The following is a 24,617-nucleotide window of genomic DNA, read 5'->3' as shown; positions in this document are numbered from 1 at the left end:
CGCATTGTAACAGATAATCATAAAACAAACATCAAAATGATGAAAAGTTGTGCGGAAGTAAATCACTATATCAGAGTGTCATGTCCAGAAAACTGAACGGCCGCTGTTTCTAACTTTCGATCAGTGTCACATTTTAAAGAATCTGAGATCTCTCTTTTTAGAAAGAGCTATGTTTGATGGCGAGGGAGTGATTTCTGGAAAATACGTGAAACAGCTGTACAAACTACAAGCTTCAGAAATTATAAAACCTGTCACTTTTCTTTCTACGAAGCACATTGATCCCACTAACTTATAAAAAATGAACGTTAAGCGTGCTAAGCAGGCATTTTCGCCAGAAATAATTTCTGCACTAAAGCTTAAAGACAATAGTCACATTCACGAGAAAGCTTTGGATTTCATTTCTTCAGGAGCTACGAGAAAATACATGGGGCATGTGTTAAAATGGTATACACTTCATGATGTTAGCAATACATCACGTCATACACGAATTCGCAATGATGGCAGAAAGCAATAACTTTCAGTTGATGATGAAAGGCTAGAATGGCTACAAAATCAATTCCTACTGTACCTAGACACTATTAAAAATGAAAGCACTAGATCTGAGAAGTAATTCCTAAGTAATGAAATATATGAAGCAATAAAAACTAACATTTACCTCAACAATTGAGTGCATAAAATATATGCTAAATAATGGCTTTCACTTTGTCCTCACACAGTTTTAGCAGCAACTGTGTAGAAATGTTCTTCAGTGGACTGCAGCAAACAGCCGGCAGTAACGACATGTTGGATTGCAGAACAGTGACTTTTAGTATGAAAAGAATTTTGAAAACAGGTTTGTTATCAGTGACTTTGGGTACCAATACAGACACGGACGAAAAAGCACTTCCAGTATGGAGAAATTCATATGCAAAACCATCAACACCCAATAGTCACGAGGTAAATAAAGAGAAAGAGCAGTTGCCAGCTCATATTACCCAGATACAAGCTCCCATGTGTGAAATGCAACATCAGTCTTTGTGTTTATTAAAACTCTCTTATGCTCCTACCATTATTAGAGCAATCCAGTATATCCTCCTTAGAAAGTAAAATTTTCTCCCTATGTAACTCACTTTTGCCAAGTTTGACTTTTTTTTTTTTAACCTACGCATGCTAATAATGAGTTTTATATATCTTTTTTATATATACAGCTTAATACTGTTAAATTATCATCAATGGTGTACGTCAGTGGATGTGTCATAAGGAAAGTATTATATGAAATATCCTGTTCATCCTGCGAACTTCAGATTTTAACCAGTCCGCACAAATTTTCCTTAATGTATCTAATATATTCCCATAACATCACAGAAAACAGCTTGACTTACCCGTCAATGCCCTTCGTGAATCTGCTAAATACTGCATCAGATTTTGTGGCAAGTGCTCTACCGTATTTTCGAATTAATGGTGTGAGAAAACATTTGGAAATGTATATAATGCCAGAACTAGAAAAAGCAGCTTGCTTATGTTGTAACAGTGGGGAAAATCACTCAAAACTTCTTAGTGTCCTTACGTGCAAATATTTCTTACCAATTGTGCTGAAGCAGATAGCTTCATTCACCACAGAAGCTTATGAAAAACCACAGTTCTTGAACTCCAAACCACCAAACCACTTAACCTAAAGGTGCTGTGTGTGTAACACCACACAGTGTGACATGCAGACAATCAGTGTCACACACATATACGTAGGATACCAATAAAAACTGATTTAATCTACTTTATAGAGAAGTTGTAGTTTTTTTTTTTTTTTTTTTTTTTTTTTTGACAATAAACAGAATTGGCGAAACCATATGTTACTTCTTTGTGCTCCAGTGTGTAAATGGTTTTGCCAGTTTCACTGAAGCAGATACCCTTCTCTGCTAAAACACCTGAACAGTCAGCAGGCAGTGCTCCGTAGCAGCTGGCTGAACTAGACGGTGTAACAAGCAGAGAAATGGAGTGCCGAGGCCGTTAAGAGCGTACTAGTCGGCTATGGTCAAGCATACACTTAAGTGCACATTCACACCGACTCCCAGCACACCTTGCTCCTCAAATGATGCCATTTGCATTGGTACTGATGCAGTGTTTACATGTCGGTTAAAAATGTTTAAAACAACTGATCAGTCTGCCGACTGTTAAATAGCCAGTGATTTGGTTTCTGAGAGTAAGAAATGTTGCTAAGTGGAAATTCACTGGCAGGTATGTGTGTTGTATGGCCCAACCAAAGTGTGTAAGTTCATGAGAGCTTTCAAGGAGAGATGGGAAGATGCCCATGACAAATTGTGATCAAGCTGACCATCAGTGATCTCAGAAGATTTGGTTAATGCTGTGGCCAAAAAGATTTGTGAAGACTGACGATTCTCAATTTCAACTTGAGCACTGGAATTACCCAATGAGGGTAGAACAACTTTTCACAAAACTGTCTCTGATAAGTTTCAGTTTCACAAATTGTGTGCAAGTTGGGCTCCCAGACAGCTTACTGAGAAACACAAAATGGAGAGAATGGCTTGTGCTCTTATTTTTTACTGATATCATAAGAAAGGTAATCAATTTTTAGAGAACACTGTCGCAGGGGACACGGGTTTCTCACACAATACCAGAGTTTAAATATCAGTCAGTGAAATGGTGTCATATGATATCACCAGTCAAAGTCAAGGCCAAGCAAACATTCTCAACTATGTTTTGGAATGCACATGGAGTCTTGTCAGTCGAGTTTATGCACCAATGGACAACAATACGTGCACCTGCTTTCTGCACTACCATAACTAAACTTTGCCATGCAATACATAAAAAGCAACATGGCCCTCTAACATCTGGTGTTTTGTTGCTACATGACAATGTCAGACCCCGTTCTGCCATTCACACCCAAAATCTGATCAGGTCTTTTGGATGAGAAGTGACTGTCCACACGCTGTACAGTCCAGACTTGCCAATGAGCGATTTTCACTTGGTCTGCTACATAAAGGAGTTTCTCACCGGCAAGTGCTTCACAACAGATGACGAGGTGAAAGAAGCAGTTAAAGAATGGTTATCCTCACACCCTGCAAACATCTGTGACTTAGGAATACAAAAGCTTGTAGAATGTTATGACAAAATTTTAAACAAATATGGAAACCAAGATGAAAAATAGAAAAATATAAGGAATTAAATAATAACAGTTTTTTTGAAAAAAAATCTGTGATAGTTTATGTTTTATAAGAAATCTAACATTACTTTCCGAATAAGACTTGCATCATCAACAGATTTCTCTTCTCACAGTGTAAACTCTTAAAATTCCAAAACTTGAGAACTATGCTATGAGTGTGTTGTTTTAGGCCAACTCAGTACCCTTTCTTGGTGGGTATCACTCAAGTGGTTTTTCTATTTATCTCTTGTATAGTCATCTTTTTAAACCAATATCATACATTTATTAAATAAGCATAGCATTTGTATTTTTAGTGTCTCCCTCCTACTCAACATATAATTTACAAATTACCAAAAAATCATGCTTTAGGTAAATTAGGAGCGTAAAGCATTCAGTTTTACCTGTTGGGATGAGAGGATGGTAGCAGGAACTGAAAGTGTACTAAACTGATCTCATCAGAAAGCTCTAACAGTTGCAGTGATGTCACTTCATAGGATATGTAGGCTCTGCGAACATAAACCTACAACAAGAGAAAATCATAAATTTTTCACATAAGTTATTTCCACAAATAAAAAAATAAAATGTTATACTATCGCATACGATCTCTCTCTCTCTCTCTCTCTCTCTCTCTCTCTCTCTCTCTCTCTCTCTCTCTCTCTCTCTCTGTGTGTGTGTGTGTGTGTGTGTGTGTGTGTGTGTGTGTGTGTGTGTGTGTGTGTGTGTGTGGGGGGGGGGGGGGGGGGGGGGGGCTGCACGAGTGTGCTCATAAAAAGAAATATATAGGCCTTCAATGACCTTGGAGTGCCACGCACAGAGCACAATTATAAAAGGTCAAATTGGAAGTTATCTCGGCATATTTTCATGTTAAACAAATTTGTGTATATCAGTCCAAAAAAAATGTTTATTTTTCCACATCAAATATTCTGATAACTGTCCCAATTGTCTGTCTCGTTGTATGAATACAGATGAGATTTCCTTGTCGTGTAGACTCTAGTTAGGTGTGTGGCATGCTGATCAAACTGTCTTTCAGGATATATTCAACTGGTGGTTGTGACAACATGGCTCAACAAGACTTTTCTCTGGCCACGTGAAACTGAAAATCATCAAGATTTCTGGTGCCTTTGTAACGCATTCCTTTCCAGTATTATATTTATATGAAGTAAAGAAAATAGAGATTTTGCATTTTTCAGTGCATTTTTGAAGGGAAGCACCAATGAATGATCCCTGGGCCTTGGTAGCTACAAAAGATCAATTCACACTGACTTCCATAACAATATCTCAAGGCACCAATCACGCGTTCATAGAAATACCTGATCTATGGTTTGCACATTGTCTGACAAGGGAAGTGTTAGTCGGAAATTTCAGTGGTACAGAACCTTTTTAAAATATAGATCCTTGGATTAACAAATTTATTTTGTGAAAAATAAATCAATTATATCAGCAGAAGAGATACTGCAGGTAACATGCAAAAAACTATGAGCTTCACAACTAACTGTAGTAGCTAAGACACTCAGACATCATTAAGCACTGTCTGCTCTACATGAAACACAATATTAGGATGCAGGATCGTCACTCAGAAGAAAGGTTATTTCCAAGAATTTTAAATCCAAAATTTGATTTCTGTATCATTTTATGGTACTGAATATGGGCTACAGCACATGCACAATGTACTCAATGTAGCAGTGGATTTTCTTTTCTTTTTTTTTAATGGAAGTTTAGGGATAAGACTTTGTCCAAAAGCTTGGTTATGTGTGTTCTGACCATGCATCTCATCATTGTGAAGGATACCTTCACTCCCATATCCCCATCCCAACCTAGGTGTCTTAAATCTGCTTGCCCAATCCATGGACACCAAAAAATCACAATTCATTGTAGCCGCTCCCTTGTCACCTGTGCACATGTGCAGTACACAACTGCCACTTCAGTATTGGTGCACACTTTAATTCTGTTTATTTGTAGAAACAAATAAAACAGTCTAGTTTTAAAGAAGTCACATTTCGCACTGGCCATTCAATCATGCGGGGTGGGGAGCGCGCGCTCGCACGTGTGTGTGTGTGTGTGTGTGTGTGTGTGTGTGTGTGTGTGTGTGTGTGTGTGTGTGTGTGTGGTGGTTTCTTTGACGATTACTTTTACAGAAAGCTGACCTTTATGTACAGTTGTTGAATCAATGTTGCATAAAGAAGCTAAAGTTTTTGAAGTAACAAATAACATTTCTAACCCAGTATGACACAAAACTAAAATTACGGGAACTAGTGCGTGCCTGGTTGCCACTGATTACATAATGTATTAAAAATTATGGGCACACTTATGAACAGCTACTTTGTCAGTAGCTGACACTGTGAGAATTCGTAGCTGTATTATAAACTACGTTATAGAAACACCTAACCACAACTAATTTAAAGACCTATTGGGATCCCCCAATCCCCTGAAGACATTTATTTTTCCCTGCCATTACTGGTTTCAAACTTTCATTCACCATCAGATGGCTGCATTATGAGATGAACTGCTAATCAGATGTTAGTTGTTTTGTTTTGTCTGGTATCAGCCATGTTCACTGCCATCATAGCAAACAAAACAACCAATGTCTGATTAGCAGTTTATCTTGTAATGCAGTCAACTTATTATTAACTAAAGCTCAAAACCAGAAATGGCATGGAGAAAGAAAATGTGTTGAGAAAAAAGTCTTCAAATTAGTGGCTAGCAACTGTCTTTATAACATAAAGAAAGAGAGAGAGAGAGAGAGAGAGAGAGAGAGAGAGAGAGTGTGTGTGTGTGTGTGTGTGTGTGTGTGTGTGTGTGTGCACTTAGTAAGAAATAAGTTCAATATGACCTGGCGCAATCTATTGGGCAGACACACTAAGTACCAAATGGATTTCAACACAACAGAAGTGAAATACACTGAGATGATAGCTAACAAATTCAGATGCAAAATCACTCACTCAGATGTCATCATGTGTTTTCATACTGTATCAGATGGAGGAGAGAGACATATTTTATAATCCAAACAGAAAATTGATGACCCATTTAATTAGAGAATAGAAGTTTAAACATTTTAAATTACTTTTAAGTTGCACAAATTTCTGTCATATAACACAAGTATTACCACTAAAAACTCTACTTCTCATGACGGAGTAATCACCAGATCCTTTCTTCAAACACTTTTACATGCTGTGAAGAAATATGATACGTATTTACAATGGTTATGGGACATCCAAATTTATTCAACAAAGTTTACTCAAAACCATGTTTTTAAAATTTTCAAAGGTTAATGACTCACCATTTAGTTGTAAACACCAAACTAGTTTCTGAAGTTCTATTTCAAATACTTCTTCCAAAATAGCCATAAAGGAAACCATGGAGAAATTTGGAAAGTGGTTAAGTCTCAAGCAGAAGACATAAAAACTTTGAGGTATGTTGGCAACATTGTAATTCTGTCGAAGGACTTGGAAGGGCAGATGAACAGAACGAAGTGTGTCTTGAAAGAGGATATTGGATAACTATGAACAAAAGTAAATCAATGGTACCGGAGTTTAGTTAAATTGCACCAAATCAAGTGACACAGAGAGAATTACGTTAGGAAATGAAGCATTAGAAGTAATAGATAAGTTTTGTTCTCTTAGCAGCAAAGTAAAGAGGATGTGAAAAGCAGACTAGCAATAGCAAGAAAAGTGCTTCTTAAAAAGAGGTATTTTTTAACAATGAATATAATTTTAAGTGTTAGTAATCTAATCCGAATTTCTCTCTCTGAAGTATACCGTTGTGGTCTTCAATCCAGAGACTGGTTTGATGCAGCTCTCCATGCTACTCTATCCTGTGCAAACTGCTTCATCTCCCACTACCTACTGCAACCTACATCCTTCTGAATCTGCTTATAGTATTCATCTCTTGGTCTCCCTCTACGATTTTTACCCTCCATGCTACCCTCCAATACCAAATTGGTGATCCCTTGATGCCTCAGAACATGTCCTACCAACCGATCTCTTCTTCTAGTCAAGTTGTGCCACAAACTCCTCTTCTCCCCAATTCTATTCAGTACTTCCTCATTAGTTATGTGATCTATCCATCTAATCTTCAGCATTCTTCTGTAGCACCACATTTCGAAAGCTTCTATTCTCTTCTTGTCCAAACTATTTATCATCCATGTTTCACTTCCATACATGGCTACACTCCATACAAATACTTTCAGAAACAACTTCCTGACACTTAAATCTATACTCGATGCTAACAAATTTCTCTTTTTTAGAAACGCTTTCCTTGCCACTGTCAGTCTACATTTTGTATCCTTCCTACTTCGACCATCATTACATCTACATCTACATGTACATCCATACTCCGCAAGCCACCTGGCGGTGTGTGGCGGAGGGTACTTTGAGTACCTCTAGCGGTTCTCCCTTCTATTCCAGTCTCGTATTGTTCATGGAAAGAAAGTGTCGGTATGCCTCTGTGTGGGCTATAATCTCTCTGACTTTACCCTCATGGTCTCTTTGCGAGATATACGTAGGAGGGAGCAATATACTGCTTGACTCCTCGGTGAAGGTATGTTCTCGAAACTTCCACAAAAGCCCTTACCGAGCTACTGAGCATCTCTCCTGCAAAGTCTTCCACTGGAGTTTATCTATCATCTCTGTAATGCTTTCACGATTACCAAATGATCCTGTAACGAAGCACGCCACTCTCCATTGGATCTTCTCTATCTTCTCTTTCAACCCTATCTGGTACGGATCCCACACTGGTGAGGAATATTCAAGCAGTGGGCGAACAAGTGTACTGTAACCTACTTCCTTTGTTTTTGGATTGAATTTCCGTAGCACTCTCCCAATGAGTCTCAGTCTGGCATCTGCTTTACCGACGATCAACTTTATATGATCATTCCATTTTAAATCACTCCTAATGCCTACTCCCAGATAATTTATGGAATTAACTGCTTCCAGTTACTGACCTACTATATTGTAGCTAAATGATAAAGGATCTTTCTTTCTATGTATTCGCAGCACATTACACTTGTCTACATTGACATTCAATTGCCATTCCCTGCACCATGCGTCAATTCATTGCAGATCCTCCTGCATTTCAGTACAATTTTCCATTGTTCCAACCTCTCGATATACCACCGCATCATCCACAAAAAGCCTCAGTGAACTTCTGATGTTATCCACAAGGTCATTTATAGATAATGCAAACAGCAATGGTCCTACAACACTCCCCTGCGGCACACCTGAAATCACTTTTACTTCGGAAGACTTCTCTCCATTGAGAATGACATGCTGTGTTCTGTAACACAGTTAGTTATTTTGCTCCCCAAATAGCAAAACTCATTTACTAAATTAAGTCGCTCATTCCCTAATCTAATTCCCTCAGCATCACCCGATTTAATTCGACTACATTACATTTTCCTCGTTTTGCTTTTGTTGATTTTCATCTTATAACCTCCTTTCAAGACACTGTCCACTCTGTAGCCTTGTATGGAAGTGAAACATAGAAAATAAAAGGTTCAGGCCAGAAAACAATACAAGATTTTATAGAGTGGTGCTACAGAAGAGTGCACAACACCCGAGGTCAGACTGAGTAACTAATGAAGATGCACTTAATCAAACTGGGACAAAAAGTAATTTATGGTGCAGATTGACTAAAGAATAGGGAATACAATGAAGCATCAAGGAATCATCCATTTAGTAATGGATGGATGGGAGGGGGAGAGAGAGAGAGAGAGAGAGAGAGAGAGAGAGAGAGAGAGAGAGAGAGAGACCAAGGCTTGAGCACAGAAAGCAGGTTCAACTCGAAGCATGTTGCAGTAGTTATTCAGATAGGTAGAGATTGGCACAAGATAGACTAGCATGGTGAGCTGCAACAAACCAGTCTTTGGATTGAATGTCTCAATAACAACAAAGACAAGGCAATTGTTGCATTACTGTGTACTACAACTGACACCTGTCGTCTGTATAAGTAGCATAAAATTTATCTATCACATATTAAAAAAAAAAATCACACAAATAGAGGCTTAAATATCACATTTTTTGTAAACTTGAAGTTTTTGCAACATAAATGTAAATGCATATCATTTCTTTAAGCAACAGAGATAGCAATTTAATTATACTAACCTCTAGAGATGCATTGCACACTGCTTTATTGGTATGGAAAAAGAAATCGTGCAAGATATCAAAGATGGATGTTTCAGACATGATGAGTTTCTGCAAGTTTTCAGGATGAAAATCGTGGCCATACATGTCAACTGCAGACAGAAAAATTGATTCCATTTGATTGTGCCGCAGTTCATAAGCTGGCTGGTGAGCAGCTATTAACACCTGCAGAAAATAAAGAATAATGCACCCAGTTAAAAAAATGCTATTTGAGATTTGTTTAAATAAAATGTGATCTTAATAAATTAGTTTTCTTTAAAGTCATGGTTACTTACTTGTCTTGCTCTTAGGGCAACTCTAGAGTGCTCGCTACGGTTCAGTGAAGTCAATTCATTCAATGTAGTTGCTAATTCATCTGTGAGACCCGGTTCATTTGACCATAAATGATCTATTAGCATAGTTACAAGCATATTCTTCTTAGCTACCTAAAATATAAACCAAAATGTAAATAAATAAAAGTGAACAATGACAAAGAGGTAGCAAATAAAGATAAAAGGAGGAAGAGAAAACCATTTTCAAAAAGTGCTTAATGGATAGTTACGAAGTACACGTACGGGCAAAATAGGTATTCAAATAAATTTAGACAAAAGGAAATGTAATCAGAGGGCAGAAAAAGAGTAGATAAGAAAATTAATAACAGAAATAACCATAAACATAGAAGAGGAAAAATTAAGAGAACATAAGTATCACAAATTATTAACAGAATAATCACAAAATGTAAGAGCAGAATAAAGGTTCATGTCTGGAGGACTCGTGTACAGTAGTGGCAACAAGTGCATATCAACTTTGCTGGTCCCTTTTCAAACACTTTTTGGCTTATTTTTGTGGGCTCTTTTAGCAAATATCCATTTGCAGTGCCCACAAACTCTACTACATTGCAAAGTACCAGTCACGCTTTGTCAACAACTTTTGCTTGGAAGGTTTGCCTCAAGTTTTGGTTACAGACAATGGACCACAGTTTATGGTTCACAAATGGTTCAAATGGCTCTGAGCACTATGGGACTTAACATCTGTGGTCATCAGTCCCCTAGAACTTAGAACTACTTAAACCTAACTAACCTAAGGACATCACACAACACCCAGTCATCAAGAGGCAGAGAAAATCCCTGACCCCGCCGGGAATCGAACCCGGGAACCCGGGCATGAGGAGCGAGAATGCTACCGCACGACCACGAGCTGCGGACACAGTTTATGGCTCAGGACTTTAAACAGTTTTTTACAGTCTGTGGTATCATTCACCTTACCACTGCTCCATTTCATCCTCAGTTGAGCGGTGGAACTGAATGATTTGTGCGTACGTTCAAGCAACAGATGAACAATTTATGTGCCTTTCACACACAGGAATGAGCTCTGCTGCTCTTCCTCGCGACTTGCTGCCCCCAGCCTTGTGACGGTCCGTCGCTAGCAAAGCTTCTATACGGACGGCGCTACCACACGCTGCTCCATTTGCTACACCCACTGCAGGGAACGGTGCCTCCGACACGACTCAAGTATTGCTTTATGCCTAATGATTGTATTTCTTCCGAGTTTTTGGTCACAATAGGTGCTGCACAAGAGGAACAATTCTTCAAAATTTGAGCACTTGCAAGTATTCAATTCAATATCCTGCTGGGTTGCTGTGCCATCATTAGAACCAGATTTTTGCTTGTCGATTACAAGAGTTTTCCGCACATTTTCCACCCCTTAAAGGGGAGCCGGCACGGGCCCCTTTGGGTGTCTCTCTGGTACCGCCAAAGATGGAGCTAGACTCATCGATTTTGCCACTGCAGCAGCTCAATTTTCTGGCACTCATCCCAGCACCCGCCACGGACCTGGCATCGCAGGCGGCCTGCCATTATCATCGCCACCCTCTGTTTTCCCTCAGACTGGCTCAGAAAGAGGGTGTCAACCTTTTCGGGGGTTTTGCGAACGACGTTCCCCTCTGAGTGCAAGATGGTTGTTGGGGTGCAGCAGGGGGTTAAGCATCAGTCCCAGTTATGGCTCATCGCACCACCCAGCTTCCTGCCTCCCTCCTCCTCCTCCTCCTCCTCCTCCTCCTCCTCCAGTGTCGTAAGATGGCTCCCTACAATACAATGGTGCAGCATTTTTCTCTTTTTTTTTTGGGGGGGGGGGAGGGGGGGTTGGACAAGGAATGTGCAGTTCTAAACCACTGACTGCACACCGACCAGTGCATCAAGAAGGTGCTGATCTGCACGCCAATGGAAAGAGGGCAGGAAGACAGAGTTTAGCACCCCCTGTCGATGCTGACTTAACCAGCCACCAGTCGCTGGTCGGCCCAGTTCAGTCCCAGACTGAGTAATAGGAAAAAAATACTTAGTCTGCATTCTGCGAGTAGTAATAGTGAAAAGCAGCCCCAAACCTACAATATTTCTGAACTGGTGCAAAAACTTGATAGTGGTGCCCCCCCCCCCCCCTCCCTCCCCCTCAAGTGTTTGAGATAGGACATAAAAATATTTAAAAAAAAAAAATCAATTTTTCAAAAATATGTTCATTTTGTAGTGCACATCTTTCTGAAACATTTGATATATAAAACATATATGTTCAAGGAAACGAAGACATGTTATGTGGTCTTAAGTGTGCCAAAGTGCAGCAGCATACCTCTCCACACAGCATTCTGCTATTGCACGTCACTGTCTTCGCTCTGTGGAATTCAGTGGGGTTATACGACATAAAATTAAATATAGGAAATGTAAAAGCAGTAAAGACAAGAGACAAGCTAGACAGTACGCATTTCTTCAATTCTTACGTCACAGCATCCCCCCCCCCCTCTCTCTCTCTCTCTCTCTCTCTCTCTCTCTCTCTCTCTCTCTCTCTCTAATCTTGCTACAGCTTTACATGGCGTGCTTTCCTTTTTGTGAAAGAATCTATTACATCATCAAAGTTTGGCAAACATTTTGCTACATGAAAAATCAAAATGTTGTTGTCTAATACTGAAAAAGCTGTTAATATAAATAGTACCCAAGACCAGCGTGGTTTCTTGATATTTACATCTACTTTGACACTGTCTGCTAGATAAAATGAAACAGATCTTTCTAATATTGCGGCAATTGTAACACACACTGTATAAGTGAGAATGTTTTGGCACAAATGGTCATTTTATCTACCTAATTTATGAAAGAATATAATTCACTAAGTACCAATATCAAATGTCTAGTCCTACTACAAGCAAGAAGTTTTATGTTAGGAGATAGTTTCACACTTCATTCATTTGCTGCACTTTCTCAAGCATGAGATCAAAAAGTAGTAGCAGATCGAAATTTTTATATAAACTTGGAACTGTCACAGTTTTTCATATAATTTGTGTGATGTCTCCATTTCTTCTCCTTCCTCGTTCTAACAAACAATCTTGTCATCAGTAATTCTGTAATGATTCCTGCCATTGTCAAAACTTATTCTTCAGTTAACTTCACTAACCCTGCCAGTATCACCGGTTCAGTTATCCATGTTTATTCTCTGGTTAGGCATTATTATGTGTTTGTACAATGAGCTTTCTGCACTATTCTGAGAACAGAACGGCTGGTAACCAGAGACTGTACAGCTGGCTGTTAGTAGTGTAGCAATCTGGCAAAATTGTCTGTCAAAATTTTTCATTTTCTAGGGTACACTGAGAAGATAATATGTAATTTTTCTTATCTATACTTCCCATTAGCCATTTATTTCCGCTCTGGTAGTCTGAACCTATAGATTTCACTAATAATTATAACGAAGCTTATCATTCACACACGCAATCAACCACATCAACAGACAGTGACCGGCATTAACCCGTTCGGGTTTGTTCAGCACAACTCGTATAACCCCATCCCCTTTTGTCCACGGGAAATTTTCTTATTTCTACATGTGACGGGGATTCCCTTTGTACAGACATAATGTACACTACGCACACAATCATAAATCAATAAATTAACTTAGAATGTGTTCAAAAACCAACAGGGATGCATTTCAAAACCATCTGAATAATCAATAGACCAACGTACACTAGATGCTAGGTACTCTGTGAAAAGATTTTTTTCTTATAGAATATGAATTTGGCACCTCCTGAAATTGCAGCCCGGGGTAGATACCCCAGTTAGCGCCGCCCCCTCCCCCAGATCCAGTCCTGGCAAAACTAATTGCACGCAGGAGGCACAGCAAGCACAGAATGCCACTTCATAAAGGAAGTTAAGTTATTTTCTTTCTTTCTTAGAAATAAAAAATTCTATTAAATTTAAAGTGTTATGTACAGATCATTTTAGATTCCTGCCAGCAGCTATCGCAACTTCTCTCGTTCCTCGTTTGTGTTGGTACTGATTCCCACAGTAGCCGACACAATGGCAAGTAATCCAATGTTAACATTACACACAAGCCTGATAATACAAAATTATGAAGAATCCAAACTTGAGTAGTTTTTAGCCTTTTGAGCTCTCAGTAGCTCTCTTATCAGGTGGTCAATCTTCCTATTTATTATTTTCAGTCTTCGTCTTTGATTTTTGTATTTTAAAGAAACACTGACAGACCACTATAAATCAGGGCATAAAGTAAGCAGTCTTGACATGTCCGTGGACCCAAAAAAAGTTACACAGTTGAGATGGGGCATATGGCTCTAAGTGGTAGATTGGAATGTTACATATACATCTTCATTTTTCATACATACTATGTAAGAGTATATAGAGCACTTTGTGGAGTGTACTGCTACAAAAGAAGAACTCTGGCGAAAAGATGAACCGTTCGACACGCAGATTGGCTTCACGGCACAAACACTCCCCTGGATAACAGTATTAAAATGTGCTAAACAAAGGACAGTTTATGGAGTGAAATGGTCAAGTAAAAGTAGAAAGTGAAGCTCACGACTTTGCTGTGTCATTTCAGAGAAGCTTAATGGAAGAAGATTTGACAAATAATAAGTAGCAAGTTTAGGTACTACTTACTGTTGCTTCTATTCTGGTGAATATACAGCAATTTAAGAAGAGACAAGATTGCTACTTACTGTACAGATGACACATTAATTTGCAGACAGGTGCAATTAAAAGACACTTAGACAAAGTTTTCGGCCACAGCCTTCATTAGTAAAAGATAAACACACACCATTCATACACACAAGCAAGCACACTTCACACACACACGAGTGCCAACTCCGGCAGCTCAGGCCCAAGCTGCTAGAGTTGGTGGCCGTGTGTGTGTGTGTGTGTGTGTGTGTGTGTGTGTGTGTGTGAGGTGAGCTTGCTTGCATGTACGAATTGCTGATGAAGGCTGTGGCCCAAAAGCTTTGTGGAAGTGTTTTTATTATGACTGTCTGCAACTTAACATGTCTTCTTTACAGCAAGTAGCAATCTATGGTTTCCTACATCGCTGATATTCCTATCTGGAGTTTCCATTGTTTGATTCTGGTGAACACACATGAATGCAAAGAACTTTCCAGCTGCAGTGTTCAACTAGTGCAAGGAAATGCTGCAGAAACCAACTTCCACTGTCTACTAAATCATATCTATCACCATTAATGTAAATGTTAATTTAATTATGAAAAATAGTTCACCTATCCTTTAAACTGACATCTAACAACATTAAGGAGTATAATGTTGTTGTACTACATCACCAAATAAAGACAAAATGGGATTATCACTCAAGCTCTTCACACTGTCTCAACATACTTCAGTGATTTTTGTTCTCACCTGTGAATGTGAAAAGATGGTTGCAGTAACGGCAGCCATGTCATCTTTGTGTTTATCACGTAGGGCTGTCACACATTTGTCATAGCTTCCTGCAACAACAACAAAAAATCTATAAGCACATTCATGCTATAGCTGCAAATAACATTAATGACAGTAAACTGTTGCAGTAGAATGAACAGATGTTTAACACACATTAATGTTTCTTGAAAGAAAAAACTGCACACAGCAATAAAGCAGAGAAACTAAACTGATTTTTAGCAGAACAAAGGCTTCTTGATTGAATTGTCTTTTTAAACAACAACAACGTTACAAACAATGTAGTCTCAAAAGCAGAACCAGTAAAGGAGCTCTTGTTCATTTCCATAACATTTAACATTGGGTATCTCATAGAAGGCCACTGTCCACAGCGGCATAAAGCTGCCCACCTTCAGTGGTCAAACTCTCAGAAACGGGACAACTGATGCCTGCAGGCAAGTACTGAAGCCTTACAAGTTGCTGTTTTCTCTTAAAATTATGCAAGGTGTTGAATGCACAGACAGCCAAACAGTGTTTAACCCATACCGTGTGAAGGAAGAAGTCACAATGACTTGGGCCCACCCATTTAGATGGCCAAATATTGCCCTTTCTTCTACACTTTCATGTATATATGCTGTAAACACACTCATGTTATGAGATGACGACAGTTGTGTTCGCTGGGTTGCAAGCATATGTTCCTAGTTTGACGAACACTTAGGTACTCTTATCACAACTCAGCTGGCTTGCTAAATCGCCCTATCTTAATCCCACCTATCTGGAACAGTGAGAAACAAAGCAATCAAGATCTCTGCAATTTGGTTGCTCTATAGTAGCCAATCATCACTGGGTGGCTTGACTGCATACGATATACCTGGAGAAACAGGTGGACTCTTTTCCTCAGTGAACTGAGGCCATTATCAATACTAGAGGTGGTGTTACATGGTATTACTGCGATGTCTCTGGAGGTAATTAAGTTATATATGGTGTGCTTACACTTTCCAGTAGTCAAATTTGTATTCAATGTTAATATACTTCTCCTTTTCAGGGAAGCTTCTCTTGCTATTGCCAGTTTGCTTTTTATGTTCTTTCCTCCTGCTGTTGTCAGTTATTTTCTTTCCAAAATAACAAAACTCGCCTCCTACCTTCAGCATCTCATATGCTAATCTAATTTCCCAGTATTACCTGACTTCATTCATCTACACTCCAATATGCCTCTTTTACTTTCATTTATTAAGGTACGTCTCTAAGTTGCCAAAAAATCTATTCTGCTGAAATGGTCTTCAGAGTCCTTGGCAGTCTGTGACAGAATTACAAGGTCATCTGCAAATTTCAAAGTTTTTATTTCTTCTTCCATAATTTTAATTTCATTTCCAAATTTCTTCTTATTTCCTTTACTGCTTGCTCACAGCACAGACGAGGGGATACACTACAAACCCACTCAATCCCTTTCATGTCCTTCAACTCTTAGAACTGCTGCATATTATCATAAATGTCTGTGTTTGTCAAAAGTATACATTTGAATTTAAAAAAAAAAAAAAAAGAAAAAGAAAAAGAAAAAAATGAAATTAAATGTCCATGCTTACAGTACAAGGCAGAAAATTGAACTTCATGTTCATACAACTCAAACCCCTGCCTTAAAAGTCCCCCTTTTCAGTCAATCACAAGTTTGTGTGTATGTGTAATTACTTTTGGTTCCATGGATCATTTTGCACGATAAATCGTAATTATGTGGAATGAGTCATTTTAAGTTCACATTGAAAATTAATTTGTAAATATAGTACATGCTGAACAAATTTAAGTTTTCCTGAAGATTCAAAGGATCAATAAAGAAGCACTAATGCTTTCTTTCCTCCCAAAACTAAATTTTAATGGAGTTTTACTGGTTTTGCATTGTGTTCTTTTTTTTAACATGCTATCTTCATTCTTGTAGATATTTTTCATTTCTTGAAAAATTTCATCCTTTTCCTGTATTTTTATGCCTGTCTTCCCACTTGCTCAGTTTACTCTTGGCTTAGTTGACTTTACCACTTTTCTTTATCCTTTCAATGGTTTGTGATGGTTGCCTTCTCCCCTTCTTATGTCAGCTGCTGTTTACTCTTCACACATTCTTCATGAATTCCCCTGCATCTGTCTTGCAGATTTATTTTGGCATAAATATTTGCTTTATCACGCAGGACTCTTATGTCTTTGCTTACAACCGCTTCAGATGTATAGTTGCTACATCCTCTTGGGCCCACTTTCACGATTTTTAACTTCTGCTCCTGGAATATGAACAGCAGTTTCTGCTTATCGTGAAATTTCTGAGATTAGAGCAGTGCTCACAGTGAAATCACTTCATCTATGTGCCTTATGTGGTGAATCTTATATCCCTTGCGCATTAAGATCTTCTGCATCCACTGTTGTCATAGCACTGTCACTCCACCACTATTCCAGCTATTTGGGACAAGGATACCTTATGTGGTGCATAATCTCCATCCGTTGTCCACTTTTGCCATATGACAATACTGGATTTTCACGCATCCAGTATCCAGTCAGTCCGTCGTGGTGGGGTCATCATGTGCCCTCTCGGTTGTAGCCCCCTGACTACACAGGGATCGCACTACTGATGCCTGAGCTGCACCCTCCTCATGTATGCCAAGGAGTAGACACCCATCTTCTTGAGGCATTGGGACTCCCTGCAACAGCCATTGCGCCAGGCGTCCTTTTCTGTGGCTGGCTGGCACCCATAGGGAGAGCCCCTGATTGGAGTGGGTGGCATCAGGGCAGATGACCCGCGATGAAACAGACAAAGAAGGGGAAGATAGAATACAGTGCTGCAACATAGACCCCAAGTTGTCCCCCTCCCTAGCAACATAGGAGGAACTTAGGGCTACAGAATGAGGAGAGCCATATTCATGTTGTTATTTAGCAGAACCGATGGGAACTCCTATCTAAATATGAAGCCTCCGTTTTTTGTTGAGCACCTGGAGGATAAGTTTGGGGAAGTGACAGAGCTGTCCAAAATGTGCAGTGGGTCAGTCCAGATTCAGACAGCATCCCCAGCCCAGTCCCAGGTGTTGCTCACCTGTGACAAACAGGGCGCTATTCCTGTTTTGGTCACTCCTCATAAAAGCTTCAACATGGCCCACCATTTCGATCTACTGTCACACTCCGACGATGAGCTGTGCGCCAATTTAGAACGACGGGGTGTTCACTTCGTCTGGGACGTCTGTAAGGGGTCATGTCTATAGGTGGCCTTAACACATTAGGGTTGCCACATGTGCCTTCAACTTGGCATAGAGGGTGATTCATTACCTGAAAAGATCAAACTGATGGTATACCAATGTGATGTCAAACCATAGATCCCTCCCCCTATGAGGTGCTTTAAGTGTTGAAATTCGAGCACATGTCCTCCTGGTGCAATTCCAGAATCACATGTAGAGACTGCGGACATTCACTGCATTCTAATACCCCACGTGCACTTCCTCCCACCTGTGTCATCTGTGGAAAGCACTACTCCAACTACTCACCAGACTACACGGTACTACAAAACAAGCAGAAAATTATGCAGTACAATGCCCTGAACGGACTGTCTTACCGCGAGGCTAAACTGAAATACAAAACATTGAACCACGTTCGAATGCTATCATCTTACGCCGTTGCTACAACAGCGCCACCCTCCACGATGCCATTACGGCACTCTAAGGTTTCTCCAGTGGTCCCTCAGGGCTACCCATCTTCATCTCCCCTCCTGCTGGCTGGGCACATGTCTTCCTCTATTGCTCCCAAAGCTTCTACTTTGGGAGCATCGACCCCCCTCCCTCCAAATGCCGGGGACATCAGTTGCCTCCCCCCAACTGGAGAAGCAACAGCTTCCTCCAGCTCCTCTCGCACAGAAGGGGTCCCTCAGGACTACCTTCCACGGTTTCCCCCGTGGTCAAGTGGACAGCAGCCAGTGACTGAAGGAGCTACTAGTTGCTGGTCGAAGAGCTTCACGGTCTTCCTCTATCCCTGAGGCTACTTCCGAGAAGCCCTCCCAGCAAGACCCTAAGGAGTGGCGAGAGGGTGAACAAACAAAGAAGTAGTCTGTTAGGAAAGGACAGGCTCCGGTGGCCCCCGTACCACCACTCGTTAATAATTCTGCGTCCGAGGACGAGGTGGAGATTCTAGCATTCCCTGAGGACCTAGATTTCGCTGCCACCTCGGATGCAATGATACTGGATGTGAACACTCAACCAATGGCAGCAGGTAACCAAGAGGCATCATCTACCTCCTTGGTCCCTTCATGCCTTCCCAGACAACAGAAAGCATCATTCTCCAGGGAAACTGTAGTGGTTTTTTCTGCCACCTGGGCGAGTCACGACAACTCTTAAGTGTTACATCTGCCTTCTGCGTTGTCCTGCAGGAAACCTGGTTTCTCGTGATGCGGTCCCTCACCCTTTGTATGTATCGGAGATACTACAAAAACAGTACTATTGTAACAGACTCAGGGTGGCAATTGTATCTATCTTCTTACCTCTGTCTCTAGCAAACCCTGCCCCCTTCAAACACCTTTAGGAGCTGTGGTTGTCAGGGTGAGGACAACATAGGAAATTACAATCTGCAACATCTACTTCCCTTTAGATGGTGAAGCACCACACCATATACTGGCTGCACTAATTTCCCAACCCCCCCCCCCCCCCACCCACCTTTTCTACTTCTGGGGGTTTTAATGCCCATAACCCTTTGTGGGGTGGAACCAAGATTACTGGCCATGGTGAAGATGTCGAGGACCTAATAACTCAACTCAACCTTTTGGCTCCTAAATACAGGTGCCCCCGTGAATTTCAGTGTGGCTCACGGCACATACTCGGCCACTGATCTCTCGGTTTGCAGTCCTGGCCCTCTTCCGTCTATCCAATCGAGAGCTCACGACAACTAGTGTGGTAGTGACCACTTTCCACTCTTCCTGTCCCTTCCCTAGTGTCTTTTCTCTGGACACTTGCCCAGATGGGCTCTTACGAAGGCTGACTGGGATGCTTTCACAGATGCCACCACCGCTGAATCTCTGTCGTGTGGCAACATTGACGACGTGATCCACAGTGTCACTACCACAATTGTTACCGCAGCTGAATTGGCACTCCCTCATTCCTCAGCTCGCCCCCAGTGGAAGTCAGTACCTTGACGGATGCCGGAAATCACTGCAGCCATCAGAGACTGTAGGTGGGCCCTCCACCATAATAAGCGCCACCAATCTCTGGAGAACTTCATTACCTTAAAACGGCTCCGTGCCCAGCTCCACCTACTCATCAAACGAAGGAAGCAGGAGTGGTGGGAACACTACATCTCCACCATTGGAACATGAACCTCTCCTCTCAGGTTTGGACCAAGCTCCAACAACTTTGCAGCTATCAGACCCCTGCAGGTGTACCTGGAATTTCCACACACGGAGCTCTATCTGCCGATCCAGACATAATCGCAGAACATTTTGCCGAGCATTATGGTCGTAGCTCTGCGTCTCAGAATTACTGCTCCGCCTTTCATCTCCTCAAACAACCTACTGTCCTGACACATCCCATGGCCCAGACCATATCCATTCCCAAATGATTAAGCACCTGTCAGCAGCGCACCAGTGTCACCTCCTTGCCATCTTCAACCGCATCTGGAGCATTGGCAAATTTCCGTTGCAATGGTGGGAATGTATAATAGTTCCATTGCTAAAGCCTGGTAAAAACCCTTTCGATGTGGATAGCTATCATCCTATCAGCCTCACCAACGTTCTGTGCAACCTGCTGAAACATATGGTGAGCCAGCAGTTGTGTTAGCCCCTTTAGTCTCAGGGTGTTCTGGCTCTGTCCCAGGATAGTTTTCGCAAAGGTAACTCCACCACCAACTTGGTCCACCTGGAGTCTGCATCCGATCAGTCTTTTCCTGGTATCAACACCTTATTGCCATCTTTTTTTGACCTGATGAAGACTTACAATAGCACTTGGTGACACCACATCCTCACTACTCTCCACGAGTGGAGTCTCTGGGGACTGCTCCTGATTTTTATATGGAACCTCTAGTCGCTTCGCACTTTCAGAGTTCGAGTTGGTGCTTCCCACAGTTTGCCCCATATCCAAGAGAACGGGGTCTCGCAGGGATCTGTTCTGAGTATCCCACTCTTTTTAATTGATGTTAATGGTCTCGACTAGTAGCAGGGTCCTCAGTGTCTCCCCTCCAATATGCTGACTATTTTTGTATTTCATTCTGCTCCTCTTCTATCTGTGTGGCTGAACGTCGACTGCAGGGAACCATACAAAAGGTGCAGACACGGGCTCTCACTCACGGCTTTCAGTTTTTAGCCACCGAGACTTGTGCCACGCACTTCTGACATCGTCGCAATCTCCACCGCCGACCCAAACTTTACCTCGATGACCAACTACTTAATGTAGTGGAAACTTACCACTTTTCGGACCGGTCTTCTGACACCTGCTTAGCTCGGCTTCCCCATCTTCATCAGCTTAAAGGAAAGTGTGGCGGCATCTTAATATTATTCGATTCCTGAGCCACATTGACTGCAGTGCTGATTGCCCTACACTGCTGCAGCTGTAAAACACCCTCATGCAGTCCCGTCTGGACTATGGGAGCCCGGTATACGGTTCAGCATTGCCCTCTGCGTTATGGCAGCTGGACCCTATACACCACTGGAGTTCGACTTGCGATGGGAGCTTTCTGAACAAGTCCACAGAACAGCCTCCTCGTAGAAGCAGGTGTTCCTCCAGTGTGGTCAGGTGGCAACTACTGCTTGTGAACTATACTGTCCACATTCATAGTTCGCCTCCTCCGCATCCACATTACCGTCTCCTTTTCCATAACACGGAGCTCAATATCCTGCAATGGTGACCCAGAACAGGGATTCTAATTGCAGTCCACATCCAATCACTTCTTACTGAACTCGGCACTTTCGCTCGACCACCTTTCCTGCGGGTCCACTTACGTACACCTCCACGGTCCACACCTCAACCACAGCTTCAGAACTGATGGCTCAGTGGTCGACGGTCACGTCGGCTTTGCTTATGTTCACGCTGGCCATACTGAAAAGCACTCCTTGACGTATGGCAGCGATGTTTTCGCCGCTGAGTTGGTAGCCCTCTCTTGTGCCCTTTAGCATATCAGCTCCTGCATAAGTGAGTTCTTCGTCATCTGTAGTGATGCCTTAAGTAGCATATGAGCTCTCAACCAGTGCTTCCCTCGTCATCCTTTGGTAAGGACTATCCAGGAGTCACTTTGTGCCCTCAGAAACAGTGGATGTTTAGTGTCCTTCATTTGAACCCCAGGATATGTCGGGATCCCAGGCAACGAACTTGCCGACAGGCCGGCCAAACAGACTACCGGTAAACCGACTCTGGAGATCTGCCTGCTGGAGACCGATCTCCGATCGGTCTTCCGTCATAATGTTTCCATGATCTGGAATTCTGAATGGCGCACCCAATAAACTGTGTGTTTCGAGGAGACAATGAATGTGTGGTGGTCATCCGTGCGAGCCACTCGCAGGGAATCCGTCATTCTTTGCTGGCTCCACATCGGCCTAGTGGCTGACCCGTAGACACCTCCTCCATCACGAGGACCCGCCTCAGTGTCGCTGTGGTTCCCCCTCGACTGTTGTCCCCAGTTTTAGCCGCTCTGTAGCAGACTTTTAACCTTCACAGCACTTTACCTCCAATGTTGCGTGAGAATGCCTCAATGTCTGATTTAGTTTCACGTTTTATTCGTGAGGGGGATTTTTATCACACAATCTAAGGGTGGGCATCTGGCCCTCTCTCCCAGGCCTCCACCTTCTCTCCATTTTTAACTCTTCCTCACACTTTCTTTGCCTTGCTGTTCATCTTGTTGCTGTGTGTGTTCATCTCGCTTTGTCTTTAAGCTGGAGATTTTAGTGTGTTTCAGAGTGGCTGGCTCATCCTTTTTTACTCTTGTGATCAGTCAGCCCAGGCCATCTGCTATATTATTTTAATATCTTCCATTACATTTCTTTTTAGTGTACATTTTCCCCTTTTGGTTCACTCTTTCAGAGTGGTTCCCCGTTAGTTTTGCGCCCTTTCACTTTCCCTGACTCCTTTAGAGAATTGTTATAACTTGAGACTTGTTTGCAAGTGGAAAAAGGGATTGATGACCCTGTAGTTTGGTCCCTTTACACCCCAAACCAACCAACCATCTATTTGTCTTCTTCTTCTCTCTATTCCAATGTAATAAGTTTGCATTCCAGTTCCCACTGACTCCCCACAAAGCTAATATTGCAAAACTCATCAACTTCTTCCATATTAATGAACATAAATTTTTCTCATTGAGTATGAAACAGTGTGAAAAATACAGATATAGAACAGCAACTTGGACTGACTGAAGAAGAAAACTGATAGTTATGGGCTTCTGCCTCTCTTATTAGACCACCCTAACCACACTTAGTTTTAAAACACTAAATGCCTTCATACTACCATTTTTCAGAAGTTCTGTGGAAATTAAGTGCACAATGATGTTTACTGGTCACAAACTAAACGGATTTCTCACAAACACACACATAGCTGTATACATAAACAAGGATTATACACAGGTTTGAGTGGCCTGACCAACATCAAAACTGTTGTAACACAGAACTGTGCACTCCAACTCATAAAAATGTAAACCAATATCCAAAAGTCAACTGACTAGACAAGGTTACAAATGTATTGCTAGTAGCACATTAAGCATGAAATGGTGTGAAAGGTGTACATACAAACCAGCAACTGGAACTGATTGAAGAAGAAAATTGATAGCTACTGGCTCAGTGAAAAAAGAAAAATATGCAACAGTGATGAATTGCTAAATAAATACATGCAGATCGAAGTTGAAGAGCTATAAAACAACTTTAACTACTTCATAAATCTTGTCCTGCGATGAAAGTAGGTCTGTCAATAGGATGGTCAAAACACAAGCATTTTTGGCAAATTCCAAACATGAAACACTATATTTCTACAAAAAAAAAAAAAAAGTGGAACAATATCAGAAATGAATCTGCTTCTCTCTATAAACAAGATTTCAGCATGATTGTGAGTATGTGATTTTCTCCAACTTGCATAAGCCTTTATGTCCATTTTGGGTACATATTTGCTGGGCCATTACAAATTTACCAGAAATTTTCCTTCAGTAAATAGTAACTACTGTAACTAATTTTATTAGCCAATATACGATGGTAATCCCAAAAGTAAGGTCTCCTATTTTTTTTTTTATAATTACATTGACCTGTTTATTTCTACAATGGTTTACATCACTTTACATCTTGAACATTTAGCTATTTTTCGACATAATCACCATTTTTGTCAATGCATTTTTGTAGATGCTGTGGCAGTTTTTATATGCCCATGTCATACCAGCTCGCCACCATGCTGTTCAGAAAGTTATGAACCTCTTCCTTCACTTCGTCTTCCGAGATGAATCACTGGGACCACAATTAATGCTGACAGGTACGGTGAGACTCTGAAAAAACTCAAACGGCAATTCAGAACTGGAGAAGAGGAATGTTGAGCAAGGGCGTACACATTCTCCATGACAACGCTCGCCCACACATCGCTCGGCAAACTGTTGCTCTCCTGCAATAGTTTCAGTAGAACATAATCACTCATCCACCCTATAGTCCTGACCTGGCGCCAGTGACTATCACTTGTGCCCTATGTTAAAAGAACATTTGGCCAGAAAGCGATTTAGCTC

The 24,617-nt window shown here is 41.2% G+C and overlaps 1 protein-coding gene across 3 annotated transcripts in view; it reads right to left on the bottom strand.

Annotated features, from left to right (window-relative positions):
* Window positions 1-24,617, bottom strand: part of LOC126100717 (acetyl-CoA carboxylase) — a 444,288-nt gene that overhangs the window by 64,565 nt on the left and 355,106 nt on the right. For all 3 annotated transcript variants that reach the window (XM_049911338.1, XM_049911337.1, XM_049911336.1), the window contains exons 18-21: window positions 14,919-15,007; window positions 9,549-9,698; window positions 9,235-9,438; window positions 3,538-3,656 (exon numbers count right to left, since the gene is read on the bottom strand). In XM_049911338.1, coding sequence (XP_049767295.1) covers window positions 3,538-3,656; window positions 9,235-9,438; window positions 9,549-9,698; window positions 14,919-15,007 — 562 coding nt within the window. The remainder of the gene's footprint in view (window positions 1-3,537; window positions 3,657-9,234; window positions 9,439-9,548; window positions 9,699-14,918; window positions 15,008-24,617) is intronic.

The sequence above is a fragment of the Schistocerca cancellata genome, chromosome 9 (assembly GCF_023864275.1).
Source record: "Schistocerca cancellata isolate TAMUIC-IGC-003103 chromosome 9, iqSchCanc2.1, whole genome shotgun sequence".
Lineage (NCBI taxonomy): Eukaryota > Metazoa > Arthropoda > Insecta > Orthoptera > Acrididae > Schistocerca > Schistocerca cancellata.
Note: the sequence above shows the minus strand (reverse complement) of the source record. Positions and strands in the feature narration are given on the sequence as shown.